Raw genomic sequence first — 20,541 nt, 5'->3', positions numbered from 1 at the left:
CTCCATTTCAAATGGAATGGAGAGGAGCCATTTAGTAAAAAATGTATAAAATTTAAAACAAGATTATCCTCATCTTTTAAGAGAAGGACAATTACGTCTCACTTTTTTGCCTAAATGGTTCCTCTTCATTTTAAATGAAATGGAGAGGATCAGTTTCCAACATTCACTATGTGTTGGCCGCCAACTAGTTTTGGTGGCCCTACAGTGGCCGCTAGTTAGGATTGGCGACCTGACAACCATCGTTAGGACCACCGGAGCACCACCACGGTGGCGGCAACATCATTATATATGTTATTTTGATTTTTTTTATTTTGATTTTTGAAAATTTTTTATTTTAAAATTATATTTTTTCAATTTCTGATTTTTATAAAACACTTCCTACAATTTTAACAAACCAAACTTTAACTTTTTTCTTAAACTTGGATCCGACTAAATTAATTTTCAATTTTACTTTTCTTGTTCTAAAAAACTCTCTTCAAAACTTAAATATTTCTCAAAAAGTTTCAAAAAGAGACCCACTTTGGTGAAAGCAAGTCATGTGCCAACGACCACGATGACGATGCTACGAGGAAGGAGCTAGGAAGGTTGTAGTCTTGTAGACCGATGACGCTCGAGTTTCTTGGTCTTTCTTTATTAAATTCTAAAATGTTGATAAAGAATGATGGTGTGGGGCCTGGGTTTCCAACTATTAAAGCTCCAACCCAGAGTGGGAATCAATAAACAAAACTGTCCCAATTCCAAGAGCTGCCACCATCGTTGGTTCTTCACCAAACCTTGGAGTTTCCAACCTCTTATGCTTTAATTTGCAACAGAAAACAGATTGAGGGTGAGCTGAACGTGTTAACCATGTCCGGTGAGCAGATCGTGAATCAAATTTCTGCTGATCAAAATTTTGAGGCCGAGTCTCTTTTCGTGGTCGTCAAAAACATTCTTAAGCGCGCAATTCATGTTGTTGACAATGTCTTGCTGGTATGTATATATCACTACAAAAAAAATGCCATTTCTTCACAAGGCAAACAGTAATATATTTTTGGCACGTCAGTAAATGCTGACGTGTCAAAAGTAGCACGTTAACAAATTATTTACTGACGTGTTAAAAGCTACACGTCAACATTTACTGACGTGTTGAAAACAACACATCAGTATTTACTGACGTGTTATAATTGACACGTCAGTAAATTTGAGCCAAATTTAATCTGACATCATTTTAAAATTAATAAGTAATTGATTAATTTTTTACTGACGTGTCAAATATTGACACGTCAAGAAATATTGACGTGTCAAAGTGACACGTCAGTAAATATAATATATATATATATGATCCCAACATTATTAGGTTAATTTAATATTGTACAATATGATCGAATCCCAATTAACATTCAATAAAATTAATTTTTAGAAAACAAACACCGGCCAGTACTTTAATATATACTTTTCTTTTATAACACGTACCGTAACCCATGCCATTTGAACATTCAAAACTAAAAAAAAAAAAAATTAATAATTTCCAACTGTTAGCCATGTTTTACTCGAGATACTCGAGATACCGTGTATATATATATATATATAACATGCATTTTTCTTGATCTCGTTCATTTAATTATGAGATACCCAATTTGGTATTTCATTAATTAAAATAATTAAAGTAACAATATTGGTGATCGATGATATTAAAGTTTTGACAAACACACACACACACACACACACACACACATATATATAAACCATGCACGCTATATATCATTTAGGTTTGAGCCATGCACGTTAAAATGAAATTGTTGTTTGTAAGATTAACTGCACTATTCACGTACATAAAATAAAACCAAATACATGGGAACTCAAATGAAATACAAAAGAGGAAAACATAAATTATATTAGTATTAATATAATTAATACTATATTATAAACATATAAACATGTATAAATATATAAAATCAATATATATAATCAATATATATATATATATATATATATATATATATAATATAAATAATATTAATATATATTAATATATTACTGACGTGCCTATGTGGCACGTCAGGAGCGTGCCTTGGGAAGGCCAGCAGCGTCTCATCGCACGCACCTACGCCTGATATATATATATATATATATATATATATATATATATATATATATATATTTTGATTTTCCCTCTCTCCCCTGCTTCATCCCCCCAGCCACTGCACTCGTCTCTTCTCTCCCGCCAGCCCCTGCATTTTCTTCTATCTCCTCCCTCACTCTTTCTCATTTTCTTCTATCTCCTCCTTCATTTTCTCTGTGAGCAGCTCTATCTCTCTGCCGGAGCGTAGTACGTACCACTCTCTCTAGCTAGCTCACTCCCCATCGCCGGCCGCCACGTCCACTTCGCCGTTGCCGTCTCCGGGGATTCTCCGGCCGAATCTGCTCCGCCAATCTCCTCCATCTCTCTTGCAGGTATATATATATATTGTTTTATTTTATATATAAAATTGTTTTATTATTGCAGAATATATGCATTGTGTTGTTTTATAATTATTATTGCCGAATATATGCATTATATATAATATTATTCTATATATATTGCAGAATATATAAAATATATACATTGTGTTGTATATTGCAGAATTTTATGTTTTATTTTGTCATATATTCGCATGATGTTTCAATAATGTATGGGATTGAGTATTTGTGAGCATGTAATTGATGTTAATTTTTTTTTTTTTTTAGGAATATCTATTAATTAATTACTTATTGTACGTTGGATATGCAGATGCATGCAAAATGATGTTTCTTATGCTAGGTCGGTTTTTGTTTGAAAATATAATTGCTTTTTAAATGTGGCTCTGTTTTGTTTTTTTTTTTTTTTTTTTGGTAGGTTTGTTTAAATGAAAAGGTTGGCTTATTAATAAGGAATTTATAACACATTACGTCAATTTTAATCTATCATTCATTTCAATATCGTTTGACCTTCTAATTAAGTACGTGTAGTGCGTGGTGACATATAATATTTATAGAGATTTAATTTAAGTCTTTGTTTAATTAATATTCACAGTTAATGTGTTTTTTAATATTCTTTTAACCATAAACGTTATGGATTAATTTGTAAGTTATAAATTCACACACGAGGGTTCACTTCGAATTACATGGATTTAATGGGAAAAAGAGTTGGGAAACGTGCAAAGCTTGTCAAACTTAGAGAGACTTCAAATGAATAAATAAAAAGTCATGACTTTGTTTTTTACACTATTTTTTTTTTTTTTTTTCACACTTTTGTTTTGAGTGTTTTTTACAAGTCTAATCATAATTAAACACATAACGTAAACACTTGCAAAATATATTCAATTCGATTCTTACTTCATTCTATCCCACATATATTATTTTTCAAACCAAAAAAACCATACAAAATGGTTTAAAGTTTTGGTTAATTTGAGGAACTTATAAGTTTGTTCAAGTTGAAATATAACGCATTAAAATTAATATTACCTAAAAACTAGTTCGAATTTTGTTACAATTGTGAATAATATGAAAGAAATTAATCTAATGTGTCAATAACCGAAGAAACGTTCGGACCAATAATATATATTACGAAAACATACACCATATTTGCAAGACACTCAAAATTCTTTTAACCTTTATATATATCATATAAAAAAGAAATAAATACACCAAACAAAAGAGTTGTATGACCCATGCATGTCATCACCTACTAATTAATGTCAAAGTCTAACAACATTTAAGCTATATTTATTGTATTTAGGGTCCTCATAACGAACCTAGCTCGGTAGATGTACTAGAACAACCTTATAAGTTATAACCTAGCTAGAATTAATTTGTTTAGGGTCCCCACCAAAGAAAATGCTTAAATTTTGGATCAAGTATTTTTTTTTTATTTGGTTTTTATAGATTAATTATAATAGATAAGGGTTATAAATACACCCTTCAGTACGGATGAATGTAGATACGTATGAATATGTATATATTTTTGGACATAAACAATTTAAACCTATATGAGAATATATAGGTTTATATTTTTAATGTGGTTCAAATATTTAGGTTTCGGTTTATGTTCATATACATGCATGTGCTTGAAATTAGGTATACAATTTGTAAGTCTTATGTATTTATTCCTAATTCATGTACGTAGATAAAAATGGACAAGAGTTAGATGACAAAGTCTAGGGGTACGAGGGAATACAGAGACGGGTGTAGATTGCTTGTGGAGTTTGCAGTTAGTAACTGTAGAACCCCTGATGGATTCATCTATTGCCCTTGTAAGGTTTGTCGAAATAACCGGCGCCACCCGCCGGGTTTCGTATTCGACCACTTGACAGGGGGAAAATGAATGATGCCGGAATACACACTTTGGTTCTATCACGGTGAGAAGCATGTACAGGGTCTTCAAACCGGGTCTAATTCTAATCGCCCGGCCTCAGATGCGGGTGCAAGCGCAAATCAGGGTGGAGACATGCACGGAATGTTGCGTGATTTATTCGGCATGCACGAAGTAGTCAGGGAAGACAATTGTGAGCCTCAGGCCGTGGTGCAAGGGGGTGAGGAAATTGTGACCGAAGAAGCCATTGAAGCCGATGCACTAAAGTACTACAACCTACATAAAAAGGCGGAGAAACCACTTCATACTGGGAGAAACCACTTCATACTCCGATCCCATCGCGGTCAGTGTCCACCTCCTCTAACTGTTCGAGAGAGCCTCCAAGTTTGATCCCTACCTCACGTCCCATGCACGCTAGAGGCAAGTTCATCATACGCACCCAAAAGGAGGCTTTTTCGAAGGTGAATTTCGATGGCGAGGTATGACCATCAAAATCTTCTACCATGAATAAATTGCCTTCAAACACCCAAGGTCTGCCCTCCAATACCCAGATCTTACCCCGATCCGATTCAAATTCAATCAAGAATAAATTACTCCCTAGGATTTTGAAAGTAAAGGTCCCCTTCAATCTCCACCAGCGCATCAGTGTGGTCTTGATTGTCTCCTTACTAACCATCCTATCGGACACTAGTTTGCCTACCACATAGGATTGGCCTCTCTTAATCACCCCTTGTACTTTAGACGTGTTGATTTCAATCTCTCCATCTTTGCCTTCCGATAGGGTCAGATTCGCGCATAGGTTCGAAAGCTCATCCGCCATTGTCGCAAAGATCTCAAAGTACTCTAAAAAAAACCTTAACGTTTATGAGAAACAGTTCCTTCTCATCTAAACCTTATCTAGAGAGAAAACGATAACTTACAGAATTGACGAAACAGCAGAATAGTCGTCTTCCACCTTCTCCCTAACAAAATACAGGCAACACAGTAAGCACCACCTCAAAGGCTGCACCAACTGCTGCCCCCATTAGGTTCTTCGGAGATGGAGACTTTTTCTCTCTGCCTCTTCCAACTTGTTCTACCTTTCACTGAGTGAGATGGCAACTACATAGTTGGTGGAACTTCATTCTTCATATCCAACTATCAACTATGATCTCAAAGAAATCGCTTCTAACTATTTTTTCCACTAAAATCTCTCATGGCCAACTGTAGATAGGCATTCAATCCTTTCTTTTCTTTTTTTTTTAATTTATTTTTTTATTTTATTTTTTTTATTTTTTAATTAAGAAGGATAGGCCCGAAAGATTAATTAGACATTAATGAAAATCTAATGTCGCTAATACTAATCATACATATGCTAGAATTCTTCATTGCAGAGATTCTAGTGCATGCCCTGACTATTTGGAAATTTCATTGGGCCATTGAACCATCACTTTTGATGGTCACTCAATCAGCTTCAATTGCCAGTTATGGCTAAAACATATGAAGAAGCAGTGAGTCAGTGACCAAATGCTTTTGGGAGAGGGTTTCCTTTTTTTTTTTTTTTTTTTTTTTTAAAAAAAAAAAAATCAAATGCGGGAAAATGTTACAAGGGAAGATCATTCCCACTCTTGATCTGAATGGAAGAGAGAATAAGATATCCTATGGAAATGTTTCCAAACACAAGGTTAGAAGTGGCCCACTTAGCAAATCAATTTGTCCTAAAATTGGTACATCGAGAAATTTTCAAAGCCTTTCAACTTTGAAAAGAAGAAAACAGAAGACAAATTTTGGGAGAGGTTAGGGTTTCCTTTATCACAGTTAAAAGTTTCTTAATATACCATTAAGGGTGGTGGTTCAATGGCTCAAGAAAATTCCCAAAGTGGTTAGGCATGTATTAGGGCATGAGTTCGAATCTCCGTAATGAAGAATCCCCACATATGCCTAATTAGTATTAGCCATCTTGGTTTCCATTAATACCCTGGCTGGGTCAGCTAGGCCTGGGCAAATTTACCGCCGATCGACTTCTACCACACCGATTAACTAATGGGTGGTAGGCGAAACATTTTATTTATTTATTTATTTTTCGACAAATTCGGTTCGGTAGGTGAAATAAAATCTGTTAACCGAATCGACTTTACCGACCAACTTTGCCAATAATTTTCAATTTTTTCACATACCGACTTTACCAACCGATTTTACTGACCGCCTATCAGTGTTGGGACAAAAATTTGGCGGAATAAGTCGGTGAAATTTTCTATTTTATTGACATTTTGACAAAACAAAAAATTTTCTATCAATGCCCAACCCTAGGGTTAGACTATAGCTCAGTTGAACTTGAGGGAGTAGGTGCTACTATAGTCACGCTCAGGTAGGATAGCCACAATTGATTTCCTAGACCTACTCTTTTAGCTCATAAAAAAAACAAATAAATAAATAAATAAGTTTCTTGACGTGGTTTACATGAAGAATATCATTGTAGATCCATTGCCAAACTTTCTTTAAAGTGTTTGGCTGATTTTTTTTCTTCCTTTAAAGTGTTTGTAAAGTTAGGCCTGTGATAGGGCGACCATTATACGACGGGCGAAGTTTCTTGCTTTTGCTCGGCAATCAAGCTTAAGGGTTTCTTTTATGATGACTGGTGGCAGGTCGGATGACGTCTGGGCTTTTGAACTGGAGTGAGATAAGATTAGTTAAAAAAAAAAAAAAAAAAAAATTTTAATATAATAGATGATACTTTTATTATAGTACCCCACATGACTAAGAAAATTTAACTAAACTTTTGGGAAACTGACCTGATAGTTTTATTGCTTTCTTCCATCACTGATGTAACGTCGTCCTTATCCTTCAGGTCCAATGTATCATGGTAAAATTAGCCAGCCAGGTTCAGAAACCAGCACCCGATATTTGACCAGAGGGTTCCAGAAATAACAACTACCCATCATTTCAATTATACTACAGTACTTATATAGTAATTTATTAAGTAATTAACACTAATATATAAATTCATTAAATAGTATTTACTCCATAAAGCTCCGAAGGTAGGCGCGGTGCGACAAGAACTTCAAGTGGGGTGGCTCTTATGTTTGTTAATCCAAACCTCTCACTCATATCAACCGGTGCATTAGAGGGAGTTGAAATCTCGTACATGTGCAAAAAACTGGCCAGGGCTAAGTGTACCATTTGAAGGGCAAAAGACGTTCCAGGGCATGCCCTTCTGCCACTTCCAAAAGGGATCAATTCAAAATGTCGACCCCTAACGTCAACATCTTTGTGGGTGGTGAGAAATCTCTCTGGCTCAAAATTCAACGGGTTTGACCATATGCGTGGATCTGTCTGGATTTTCCATGTGTTTGTGATCAGCCGGGTGCCTTTAGGGACTTGGTAGCCTCCTATGGTGCAGTCTTCCATAAATTCACGTGGTGCTGATAATGGTCCTGGTGGGTATAAACGTAATGTCTCTTTTACTATTGCTTGGAGGAAGACTAGCTTTTCAATATCTGACTTGTCTATAATTCTTTCTTTACCCACTTGGCTGTCAAGTTCATCTTGGGCTTTTTTCAACACATGCAAGTTGTTCAACAATAGCGATATTGCCCACGTTAGAGTTACCATGCTGGTGTCACTTGCTCCTGCAATCATACTCTACAAAGTGCAGTTTTTGTTAAGAGTGATATACTCTCAAACAAATGATCCTGATTACTTAAAAAGCAAAGTTCCACTAACACAATCATCTTAGGGCTAACAATTTGTATTCGCGTGTCGAATTAAAATATAAAATTTTATAAGTCAATTTTAAAATAACCTATTTAATTAAACTACTGAGACCTATCGATACGAATCGGCTAATTTCATATAAGTAACGCTAAATAGGTGTGAGAAATTGAGCGTGTGTGTAACATTACTAATTTCTATTAGATTCATGTCATGTTCGTGAGTAGAGTCGAAATTAAAATTATCAAAATTAAGGGTTAAGTACTTAATACCCCCTCTGGGATTTGGAAACTTTATTTTTACTTCTTTGGGGTTTCATTTTTATCACAGGACCCCCCTGAGGTTTTGATAAAGGACCAAGTTAGTCTATCCGTTAGTTGACCGTTATGACTGACACGTAGACCAATCAGATGTTAACACGTGGCACTTATTTAATTTAATTTTTTAAATTAAAAAAATGTATTTTTTTTTTAAAAAAAAAGAAAAAAAAAAGGAAAAAAATTGGGGGTGGCTCGGCCACCCCCTAGGCACCAAGAGCCACCCCCATGGAGCCTTGGGGGTGGCTTCGACCACCCCCAATTGTGGTTGGGGGTGGTTTCGGCCACCCCCTAGGCTCCGTGGAGGTGGCTCGGCCAACCCCAGTGGGTAGTGGGAGTGGTTTTGGCCACCCCCTTGGCTGGCCAACCCCATGGCCAAAGAGCCACCCCCAAATGGCCAAGGGGGTGGCCGAATTTTTTTCCTTCTTTTTTTTTTTTTTTTTTTTTTTTTTTTTTTTCTGAAAAAAAAAACGTTTTTTTTTTTTAAATTTTTTTTAAAAAATTTAAATAGGTGCCATGTGCCAACATCTGATTGGTCCACGTATCAGTCTTAACGGTCAACTAACAGATAGACTAACTTGGTCCTTTATTAAAACCCCAGAAGGGTCCTGTGATAAAAATGAAACCATAAGAAGGTAAAAATAAAGTTTCCAAACCCTAGATGGGGTATTAAGTAGTTAACCCCAAACTTAAATGCTAAGTGTTGAGTTCTGATTGTGACTAGACATGAGTGTAAAACTAAACTGATTAACCATAATTCGACCGGTTTAAATATACGTAATTAATAATTATGCTAATTTCATATTGAATTGAAATTCGCATTGAAAATATATGTACCCTAATTAAAGAAGTGAAAAAGGGTGAAATTATGCGTACCAGAGATGTGGCTTTGATGATGGTATCAGCATCAAAACCTGCAAGGGGTTTGCCATCGAGGACAGAAAGCATCACGTCCATGAAATCTTGCTCCCCTCTGGGGACGCCGCCTGAAGCTCTCTTACGCTTATGCTCTTCCAAACATTCACCAAGAAACCCATCCAATTCCTTTGCAGTTTTCTTCATCGCCCTCTCATGCCCACCAATATCTAACCACCCAAGTAAAGGAATTGCATCCGACACCACAAACAACCCGAGCAAATGGAAGAATTCATCCAGCGCCTTCTGGCAACGCCGTGCCTCACCATCGTCATCCACCGCACAGGCAGAAAAGTACCGCTTTCCGGCAACCATTCTAAGTATCACGTTGAGACTCATATCCCCGAACCACTGCTTGAGCTCCACCGAAATCTGGCCCGACATGGACCCTGACCCGGACCCGTTATTTTTCGCGGTCCAGAGCTTGTATAGCTCTGCTACGGAGGCCTTTACTTCGGAGACTCGAATGTAGGAAAGAAGCTCCAGCCGGCGGTTTGACAGAAGCTGTAAGGTGACTATTTTACGCAATTCACGCCAGTAGGGTCCATGCGGCGCGAAGCCGAACATGGCGTAGTTATAGCCCAAGTGTTTGACGGCGACGAGCTTCGGCCGCGACGACACCGCCGCGTCGTTGGTGGTGAAGCACTCCTTGGCCATCTCCCAACTGCTCAACACCAAGGCATGATTCAACCCAAGCCGGAGAGTAAAAAGTGGTCCGTACTTGTCGGCCATGGCTCCCAAAGCCCGGTGGGGAGGCTCGGTTCCTGCCAGCAGAGGGAGGTGGCCGATTACAGGCCACGCGCCGGCAGGGAAAGGTGCTAAGTTGGGAGAACGATTTACTCTGGTCCTCCTTAAGAGGAAGTAGCCAAAGAGGAATATGGAAATTACAAGTCCAGTCATGGAAGAATTCAGGTAAGGTGAAAGAAAATCCATTTGGGTTCAGATTTTTTGTTGTGGTAAAGGCAGCAGCTCCAATTATAATCTCAAGGCGTGTGCTTCAAAAATTAATAAACTGCCCAACGAAAGTTATATGAATTTTGAAAGTCACACTCACCCCCAACTAGTCCATATAGAATATTGGCATATTCAACGTGACGATACTACTTTTACTTTGATTCACACATTAGAAAATTGCATATATATATATATATATATTCAAAACACATACTCACCCTTATTTAAAAATGTAAACTTAACAATATTATAGCTCTAAACTGAACATACTTCAAATATATATAAATGTCATTACACATTTTTATACTAACATTGTCGATTTCAAAAGATCCCACATACGACATTTATAACAACGGTTGATTTCAGCAAAAGTCAACCCACCTCATGAAAAGCTAAAGCCTCCTGCGGAGGTCATGGATAATAATCTAAGTTCAAGTAGAGCACCTTCTCGCCTCCTGCAACTATGTTTCAAAAATTCAACAATTTTACAGGTAAAAAAAGTAAGTGCATGGCTCAATAAGTAAAAGCTAACAGATTTTCTTTGTGTGTGACATGAGTGTTTATTTAAAATTCGTCTCTTATTTTTACAAAAGTTGGTTCTCAAAATCCATCATTTTTAGAACAAATGCAACGTTTTTTTTTTATAAAACTTGTATATCAAAATGCCTTGGCAAAATGATGGAGTAAAAGTCATCAACTTAGAGAGAGATCTTTCCTAATAGGATACAAACTTCAAAATTACTTAACATTTTCTTCTCCAGAATTCCATATATACGGTAATACAAATAATTAATTCAATTGCTAAGAGCATGTTTGAGGTTGCATTAAAAGGGTAAAAAATACTTTTAATACCTAAAAGTTGTGCCAAACAAAAAATTGGCATGTTTGGTAAAAAATTTCAAAAGTACTTATTTGACTTTTTTAATTTAAAAATTGTCAAAACACACTTTTAGGAAAATCTTAAAATTAAAGCTTTTTTTTTTTTTTTTTTTTCCTAAAAAGTTATTTCTGACTTTAAAAGCTCTACTTCCAACGCAATTCTAAACATACTCTAACTCGTCATAATGAAAAAAAGAAAAAAGAAAAAAAAAAAAAAAAGGTTAGATCAACACATAACAGAGCTAGTGCATCACACACATAAATATGCTATACCCTCCCCCCACGCTCCCAAAGTTTTAGCACGATTTTACTTTTACCTTCAATGTTTAAAAATTGACAATTTACCTTAACAAAATTTCAAAATTTCGCAATGTGACTTATCTATTAGCCATTGTTGTCTTCTTTGACTAAAATAGCTCACGTTCGCCGCACAAGCTGTTTTTGCTGCAAAATTCCCTAAATTGCCCCCCAAACACGCATTCGTTCAATCTCAGTCAATACCCTTAACATTTTTAAAAAATTTATGTAACTTAAAAATGTAACTTATAGGGACAATTTTTAAAAGACAAGAAGCACGGATTGACCAAGATATTTTCTTTGTCTTCAAGCCGACACGTTCGAGGGTTTATTTGCTTCAAGTTGACAAGTTCCAGGGTTTCTTTGCTTCTTTGATTTAAGGAGAACGATAGATCCCTCAAATAAGGATGCAACCTTTGGGTCCACACAAAACGGTCCTATATTAACTGCATCGTGTTTACTTCTGTGAGCGGCTGACGACTGTGAGAAGGAACACACACTGAAAAAAATTTTAGTAGAAGGTTTGTGAGTTGCAAAAACTTGAAGGCAAGTAGCTTACTCAATATTTTCTTGTGTTTCGTGGGTATTGAAGAGTTCTTATTTGTTTGTGTTCGATTCATATCAGAAAAATTTATTGTTTTCCTCCTAATTAATCATTGTAGGGCTGTGGTCTGGCATTCACAGAAATGGATCCTCTCCATTTCAAATGGAATGGAGAGGAGCCATTTAGTAAAAAATGTATAAAATTTAAAACAAGATTATCCTTATCTTTTAAGAGAAGGACAATTACATCTCACCTTTTTGCCTAAATGGTTCCTCTCCATTTTAAATGAAATGGAGAGGATCGGTTTCCAACATTCACTATCTGTTGGCCGCCAACTAGTTTTGGTGGCCCTAAAGTGGCCGCTAGTTAGGATTGGCGACTTGACAACCATCGTTAGGACCACCGGAGCACCACCATGGTGGCGGCAACATCATTTTATATGTTATTTTGATTTTTTTTTTTTTTGATTTTTGAAAATTTTTTATTTTAAAATTATATTTTTTCAATTTCTGATTTTTATAAAACACTTCCTACAATTTTAACAAACCAAACTTTTAACTTTTTTCTTAAACTTGGCTCCTACTAAATTAATTTTCAATTTTACTTTTTTTGTTCTAAAAACCTCTCTTCAAAACTTAAATATTTTTCAAAAAGTTTCAAAAAGAGACCCACTTTGGTGAAAGCAAGTCCTGAGCCAACGACCACGATGCTACGAGGAAGGAGCTAGGAAGGTTGTAGTCTTGTAGACCGATGATGCTCGAGTTTCTTGGTCTTTCTTTATGAAATTCTAAAATTTTGATAAAGAATGATGGTGTGGGGCCTGGGTTTCCAACTATTAAAGCTCCAACCCAGAGTGGGAATCAATAAACAAAACTGTCCCAATTCCAAGAGCTGCCACCATCGTTGGTTCTTCACCAAACTTTGGAGTTTCCAACCTCTTATGCTTTAATTTGCAACAGAAAACAGATTGAGGGTGAGCTGAACGTGTTAACCATGTCCGGTGAGCAGATCGTGAATCAAATTTCTGCTGATCAGAATTTTGACGCCGAGTCTCTTTTCGTGGTCGTCAAAAACATTCTTAAGCGCGCAATCCATGTTGTTGACAATGTCTTGCTGGTATGTATATATGCTTCTAGCTACCATCATGTTCTTCATAATATTTTCTTTCTTCTAGTCCGATTCCCATGGTGGGATATAATAGTCAGATTTAACACGTTTAATCCAGGAGAGAACAAATAGATGGGATAAAGATTTTTTTAGTTATTGATGGGATCAAGTTAATTAGTCTTTGTGGTTTATTTTAGATGATTAGTTACATCATCTTTACTGAGCTTTTCAAATAAAAGTTAAATTTGAAGAGAAAATTTTATTTTTTAAATGGGTTAAATACCTCAGACCTTCTTAGGGTTTGCCAACTTTATTTTTTCTCTCTTGGGGTTTCATTTTTATCACAGAAAGTCCATGTGGTTTTGATAGTAGACCAAGTTAGTTCTCTGTCAGTTGACCATTAGTTGACTTAATAGAATTCCACGTGGATCAATCAAATGTTGACACGTGGCACCTATTTAATTTAATTTTTTTTTTAAATTTGAAGAGAAAATTTTATTTTTTAAATGGGTTAAATACCTCAGACCTTCTTAGGGTTTGCCAACTTTATTTTTTCTCTCTTGGGGTTTCATTTTTATCACAGAAAGTCCATGTGGTTTTGATAGTAGACCAAGTTAGTTCTCTGTCAGTTGACCATTAGTTGACTTAATGGAATTCCACGTGGATCAATCAAATGTTGACACGTGGCACCTATTTAATTTAATTTTTTTTTTTTTAAAAAAAGTATTTTTGAAAAAAAAAACAAAAAAACAAAAAAGAAAAGAAAAACAATTGGGGGTGGCTCATTGGCCATTTGGGGGTGGCTCGGCCACCCCCTTGGAAACCACCCCCAGTACCCACTGAGGATGGCTCGGCCACCCTCATGGAGCCTTGGGGGTGGCCGAAACCACCCCCAATACCTACTGGGGATGGCTCGGCCACCCCCATGGAGCCTTGGGGGTGGCCGAAACCACCCTCAGTACCCACTGGGGGTGGCTCGGCCACCCCCATGGAGCCTTGGGGTTGGCCGAAACCACCCCCAGTGGGTCCTGGGGGTGGCTCGGTTAGCCCCTTAGAGCCTAGGGGGTGGCTGAGCCACCCCTAGTGGGTCATTTTAAATTTAGAGAGTTACTGTTAAAAGGAACTAAATATTAAATTCACTGTATCTTCCTTTACTTTAATTAAATATTATTTGGGAAAAAAATAATTTAGCCCCCAGCCATTTTCATTTTAGCCCTATAATGTTCAAAAAATGATAAAGTAGCATTCCAAACTACCAAATAGTTGCAATTTGGTTACTCCGTTAGTCATTACTGTGAAATAGGATGAAAAATTCAAAACGATGTTTTGGCAATATTAAGTTACTAAATTACCCTTTTGAAGAAAAAAAAAAAATTTAAAAAATGCCTCCCAAAACGACGTCGTTTTGAGGGGGGGAAAAAATAAAAAGAAAAAAGAAAAATACTTGGCTTTATTAAAAAGTCCATCTTTTGGTCATTTTAATCCTAGGTGGCATGGCCTATTTTAAAATTAATAGATTTTAAACAATAAATTAATAGATTTTTGAAAAATGGGTCATGCCACTTAGGATTAAAATAGCCAAAAAATAAATTTTTTAATAAAGCTAAGCATTTCTCAAAAAAAAAAAAAAAACACAACAACAACGGTTTAGGGGTGGCCGCCAAGCCATCCCCAGGCTTGTGGGGGTGGCTGCCACCAGACCTGTGGGTGTGGCTGGGCGGCCACCGCACAAGTCTGGGGGTGGCCCCCCTGCCACCACCATGGCCTATGGGTGGCGGTTGGAGTGGGTTTCCTGTAGCGGCGGGTCTAGCCGTGCGTTGGTCTCCGACGATCTGCTTTGGAGACTCGGTGACGTGGCTTGGGTCTATTGATGGTTTGGCGAACGGCAGTTGAATGGGTCGGCGGGTCTGGCGTGCGACCGGCAATCTGGTTTGGTCGTTTGGGTCTCTAGCTGTGTGGGTCACGGGATTGGCGGTGACAGATTGGAGGTGCTGGTCGCTTGGAGCTCCGGCGGTCGTACTGGGCTTGCTCCAGCGTACAATCTGCGTGCTTGGGGTTCTGGTTGTCCTGAGATCGACGAACCAGAGATCTGCAGGACTGTGATGATTGTGCTTGGAGGTTCGGCGAACGGCGGTGCTGGGGTGAGCCACCCCACTAAACCAACGTTTTTTTTTTTTTTTTTTTTCCTTTTTTTTTTTCAAAACGACCTTTTTTTAGGGGGAGAATTTTTTAAATTGATTTTTTTTTTTTTTTCCAAAATGGCTTTTTAGTAGCTTAACCTCAAAAAACGACGTCATTTTGCATTTTTCATTTAATTTGACGGTGTTGACTAACAGAGTGGTCAAATTGTAACTTTTTGGTAGTTTAAGGAGCTACTTTATCACTTTTTAAATAGGGGCTAAAATGAAAATGACTGATAGTTTGCGGAGTTAAATTATATTTTTCCCACATTATTTCTTTCTTATTTTTTTAGTTCTTTTTTCATTCTTGCTAGATGAAAGAAAGAAGGGAAATGAATATATAATTTTAAAAACTAATAACTTTTACTTTTTGGCTTTTAATATTTGGATAGTATTGTTGATCAAAGTTAAAATTGAAATAAAGTAGAGAGCTTGTTAAATAACATTCTTTTTGTAAGTTTTTTCAAATTTTTGAAGAAAGTCAAATTTAGAGAGTTGAATAAAATACTCGTAGGACTCGTTCTATATATAGGGCCAGGAATACATGGAGAACCAGGAGGAAAAGGTTTCCAGGGCCAGCTTCGATCCACTATTATGTACGCTCAAACAACTTTCCTATGAGGTAATTACTTTTTGTTCTTAATTTTTTTATTTTTTCACCCCATGGAAATCTTGCAAAATATATAGCTCATTCCCCCCCCCCCCCCCCCCCCCCAAATGTTTGTGGGATGAATTAGGACTGAAATGAATGTGATCTGTTTTATCACATTGTTACGAAAATAGCTTTTTCTTCATAATAACAAATGCGTAATGTTAGATGGCGTGAAGGATCCAGGGGAGGAAATTGCACACAAAACAACGATGTCAATACATGACAAACTCTCGAGCTACCCATGCAATGCTAAGGCAGTGCTGGTACTTGCGGCTTTTGCTTTGGATTACGAGGATTTCTCGACTCTTGCCCAACGTCACTCATCGCACAAACTTGTCCAATCAATGGAGATCCCAAAACATGTGCCTGCCACCTTAAAGCACCTAGACCTCCAAAAAGATGGGAAAACGATTGGTGTACTTAACAAAATTATCAATGACACCATGGATGTCATGGAGTCCTTGATTGAGTTGAACAAGCTATTTATTAACAACGATAAAATACCACCATATTTTTCATCTGAAATGGACGATATTCGGGAGGGTGTCAATCAGATTATCATTACTCTTGTAGCTTGCACAACTCAGATTTGTTGTCTCACTAGCAATGAGTAAGTTGTTGTCCTTGGCACGTATTATGTATGCTCAAATCTTTTATGTAGAAATTACTGCCATGTCACAATTGTAGACTCGTTGTAATACAATTGCTTATTGAACACAATATTGTCCTTTTTAATCTATTGCAAATGACCATAGTTGCTTGGTTCCAGGGACAAGACACAAGATTTATTGCCCTTGGACCATACAATCAGTGTCACCCTCAAGGCCCTAAAGAGCAGATGCCAAATTGAAACAGGTTAGACACAAAGCCAATTTCAATCATAAGGAAGCATGCTCCATGGATTCTGTTGCCCATGCAATTAATTAATATAATGGCTTAGAAATGAGCAACAACGCTGACCAAAGATTCTTGTTCAATGCAGAGGAAAAGAAGGGAGAAATGAAACTAAAGGAACTTTTACAAATACCTGACAAAATCATGGGGGTTTTCAAGGGGCCGATTTTCGCCAGGGATGATGTGCAGCCTCTTATTGACGGTTCCACCAATGAAATGGTAAGCGTTGCAAACGAAAACACAACACGCAAACTTTTTCTAGAATTTTTTTTTTTTTTTTCCTCTTTTGCATGCACTTGATACACAACTAAATAAATATTATAGTACCTTGTCTGAGTTATGTGCAGTAGACACAGTAAGAATGATTTATTGAACAATTGACTTGAATTTTCACAATTGTCTTGTACAATCAGGTTAGCATAGAAGTGCTGAAAACGAAGAATGTTTTATTGTTCATTTCAAGCCTGAAAATCTCCAACGATGATATCTGGGATTTAATGCCAATTTATGATGGAATAAGAAAGAAAGGGGACTAATACAAAATTGTATGGATTCCAATTATTGAGCAGTGGACCAATGACCTACGAAAGAAGTTTGAGATATTGCGAAATAAGTTGACTTGGTACATAGTGCAATACTTTTCACCAATAGTCGGCTTCAAGTTCATTAAAGAAGAGTGGCATTTCGAGAGTATGAGGCAAGTGAGAATTGTATGTTTCAAGAGTAGAAAATTGCTGGAGATCCCAATTCTAGAGAATAAGTCTCTTGTCGTAATGATGAACCCAGAAGGGGATGTGAAAAACAAAAATGCACTAGACATAATTCAGCAATATGGAATGATGTCCTTCCCTTTCAATCGAGATCATGAACCAAAAGCTGCTATAGCATGTGGGATGTACATGAGACCACTTGGACCTCACGCGGTAAACTATTTTTCACAACTCTAAATGAATATAGGTACATATCTTTTCCACATATATACATACACACACTATACACACATATGCCCATATTCATGAAAGCAGTTTTAGGCAAAATTCATAATGTGCCTTCTAAAATTTAAGGTTACAATTAATGTATATCTTGTGCAATTAGATCGAAGAGTTCACTTTTCTTTATGGAGGCAAGACTAGATGGATTAAACAATTTTCAAAGAAAGTAAATGTTGTTGCTGAGGATCCAATCATAAAGGAAGCATACATTTCAATAGAATTGGCTTACATTGGAAACGGCTGCAAACAAAAGCCTTTTTGGAAACGCTTTGAGAATCAGAAGAAGACTAAATTTGACCTTGGGAACCAGGAAATTCAAAAGCTAGTGCTTTCCTTCAAGAACGAGAGTAGATGGGCAGTGTTGACAAAATGGTCTACAAGGGTAGTTAGTGATCATGGGATGACAATTCTGAAGGTCTTGGAAATGTTTGGAGAGTGGAAGGTGAATGTGCCCAATAAAAGTTTCGAGATTTGCTTCAAAGAGTGCCATGATAAGTTTTTTTAAATTGGTCCCTAGCCTTGCCATAGACACCATGGAATGTTTGATTGTCTTTGTATCGTGGCGATGCACCATCGGCTTTAAGTGCTGCCACATTAACTATTTTATTAATAATAGATTGATTCCCACCATATAATGATGTATGTGTGTAACACTCCATCTGTAATAACAAGGCATTAGTAGAAATATCGAATTTCACAAGTGACTTTACTACATGAGAGATAATACATCTCGCATGGGAATAATTTTTTCTTTAAAAAAGGTTGATACTCACATAACACTTCAGAGGTGATGTATATACCTCAATTAAATAAATAGTGTATACCTCAATTAAATAAATATAAACATTGTTTTCTTACATTTTAAATGCGCACTAATGCATCAATTAAACATTAGTGCCATAGACGACACTTTAACAAATATAAATTAAAGTGTTTATACAATCCGAAGGAAAACATATAGGCAACAAATAAAACAAATACATAATAGAAGAGACTAAATATGGTAGTTTATCACAAACAGGAGGCAATAGATAGCCTAAACCAAAATAACCCATAGAGAAATATGGGCCTTGATCATCTTTCACAACACGTGCACCTGTAGGCAATACCTATGTAATTATGGGGTTACTACATTGATCTAGGCGGATAAATGAATCTAAGGACTCAATAAGTATAAGAATCACTTAGTTTATAAAATGTGTCATGAACATATGTTCATAGTACGTAATAGATGTGTAAGGTTTTCCAAAAAGAAGATATTTATAGGGGAAACTTCACTTAATCTTCCTGAACTATTATTACTTTTGTAATTATCCATTCAAAATACAAAAACTATCAATTTAGTGTATTGAACTTCAAATTTTTGGAATGTCAAACTTTTCTTAGGTTTTTCCAGTAAATCCTAACGGAGGGTGTCAAAATTACCAAAATACCCCCATATTTTAATTTTTTTTTTTTAAAAAAAAAAATAGTAAAAACTTTATTTTAGATTCCTAAATTACCACCTGTTTTAACAAGCCTCCCAAACTTTAAAACCTCTCAATTTGGACCCTTGAATATTCAATTGCAATCATTTTGAACCTTTATGTCAGATTTTAAACATTAAAATTAAGTGAGACAATGATGTTTATACATCTTACTTTTTAAAAAAAATTCTAAATTTACCCTTAATTCCATTTTTTTTTTTTTTTTTGGTTGAAAAAAAAAGGGTTCTAGCCATGTGACCCGTGGGTCAGACCAGACCCACGCGGGTCTGGTCGTGACCCACACTAGGTCTCAGCCAGAGACCCGCGGCTGGGTCACAGCTGTCTGCTGACCCACAGCTGGGTCTCGGCCAGACCTAGCCGTGGGTCTACTGACCCACAGTGGGTCTTTGGCTGAGACTAGGTGTGGGTTACGGCCAGACCCGCGTGGGTCTTGCCCGACTCACGGGTTTTTATTCTTATTTTTGTTTTTTTTTTTTGCTTTTTTTTTTTTTTTTATTCTTATAAAAACAAAAATTAGAGATATTTTGGTTTTTTTAGGTGTTGCCGTTAGAAGTTAATGGCGAAATCTAACGGATGGGTTCAAATTAATTGCAATTGAAAGTTCAAGGTTTCAAATTGAGTGATTTTGAAATTTTTTTTTTTTTTTTTTTTTTTGGGGGGGGGGAGGGGGGGGGACCTGGATCCTCTCCATTTCAAATGAAATAGAGGGGATCCATTTAGTTAAAACAAGAGGCCATTTTTGTCCAAAACAAATATTTTGGACAAGTTTTGGACAAAAATGTCCTCTTGTTTTAACTAAATGGATCCCCTCCATTTCATTTGAAATGGAGATGATCCTTCTCCAGGGTGAGGGGGGCTTGTCAAAATGGGAGGTAATTCCATGGTCTAAAATGTAATTTTTCCTAAAAAATTAAAAAAAAAATAAAAAAATAAAAAAAATTGCAAAGATTTTGGCGTGGGTATTTTTGCAAATTCAATTAAATCCTAATCAACACCTAAATCTTTACAATTTTATTTTTTCAAAAACAAAATGGAGGGTATTTTGGTAATTTTAACACCCCATTTGAAAATGTCTAACGGAGTGGTGACATTGCAAAAAATTAAAAAAAAAAAATGGCAATTCGATACTAAGTTAAGATTTTTTGAAGTTTGAGAAGATAAGTACAAAAGTGATGAAAATTCAGAAGGATTACGAAGATTTGTTAGTATGCTTTCCTTTCTGCTCGGTTACTATACTTTGAACTATATATATTGTTCTTCCCACTGAAGCTTTGTTGGAGACTTCCATTTGACTACTTGATACAAGAAATAGGAAATCCCCTAA

General features: G+C 36.4%; 1 protein-coding gene and 1 pseudogene across 1 annotated transcript; one reads left to right on the top strand and one right to left on the bottom strand.

Annotated features, from left to right (window-relative positions):
• Window positions 1–7,204: 7,204 nt before the first annotated feature.
• LOC132185140 (cytochrome P450 CYP82D47) lies at window positions 7,205–10,274 on the bottom strand. The gene is made up of 2 exons (XM_059598956.2): window positions 9,193–10,274; window positions 7,205–7,930 (listed from the first exon to the last, which is right to left on the bottom strand). The coding sequence occupies exons 1-2, from the start codon at window positions 10,162–10,164 to the stop codon at window positions 7,295–7,297; spliced, it is 1,608 nt and encodes a 535-aa protein (XP_059454939.2). The 5' UTR covers window positions 10,165–10,274; the 3' UTR covers window positions 7,205–7,294.
• A 1,921-nt stretch (window positions 10,275–12,195) lies between these two features.
• On the top strand, window positions 12,196–18,235 carry LOC132169001 (protein SIEVE ELEMENT OCCLUSION B-like; annotated as a pseudogene).
• The last annotated feature ends 2,306 nt before the right edge of the window (window positions 18,236–20,541 follow it).

Source organism: Corylus avellana, chromosome 2 (genome assembly GCF_965113065.1).
Source record: "Corylus avellana chromosome 2, dhCorAvel1.hap1.2, whole genome shotgun sequence".
NCBI lineage: Eukaryota > Viridiplantae > Streptophyta > Magnoliopsida > Fagales > Betulaceae > Corylus > Corylus avellana.
The sequence above is the reverse complement of the archived record's forward strand: the minus strand, read 5'-3'. Positions and strand labels throughout refer to the sequence as shown.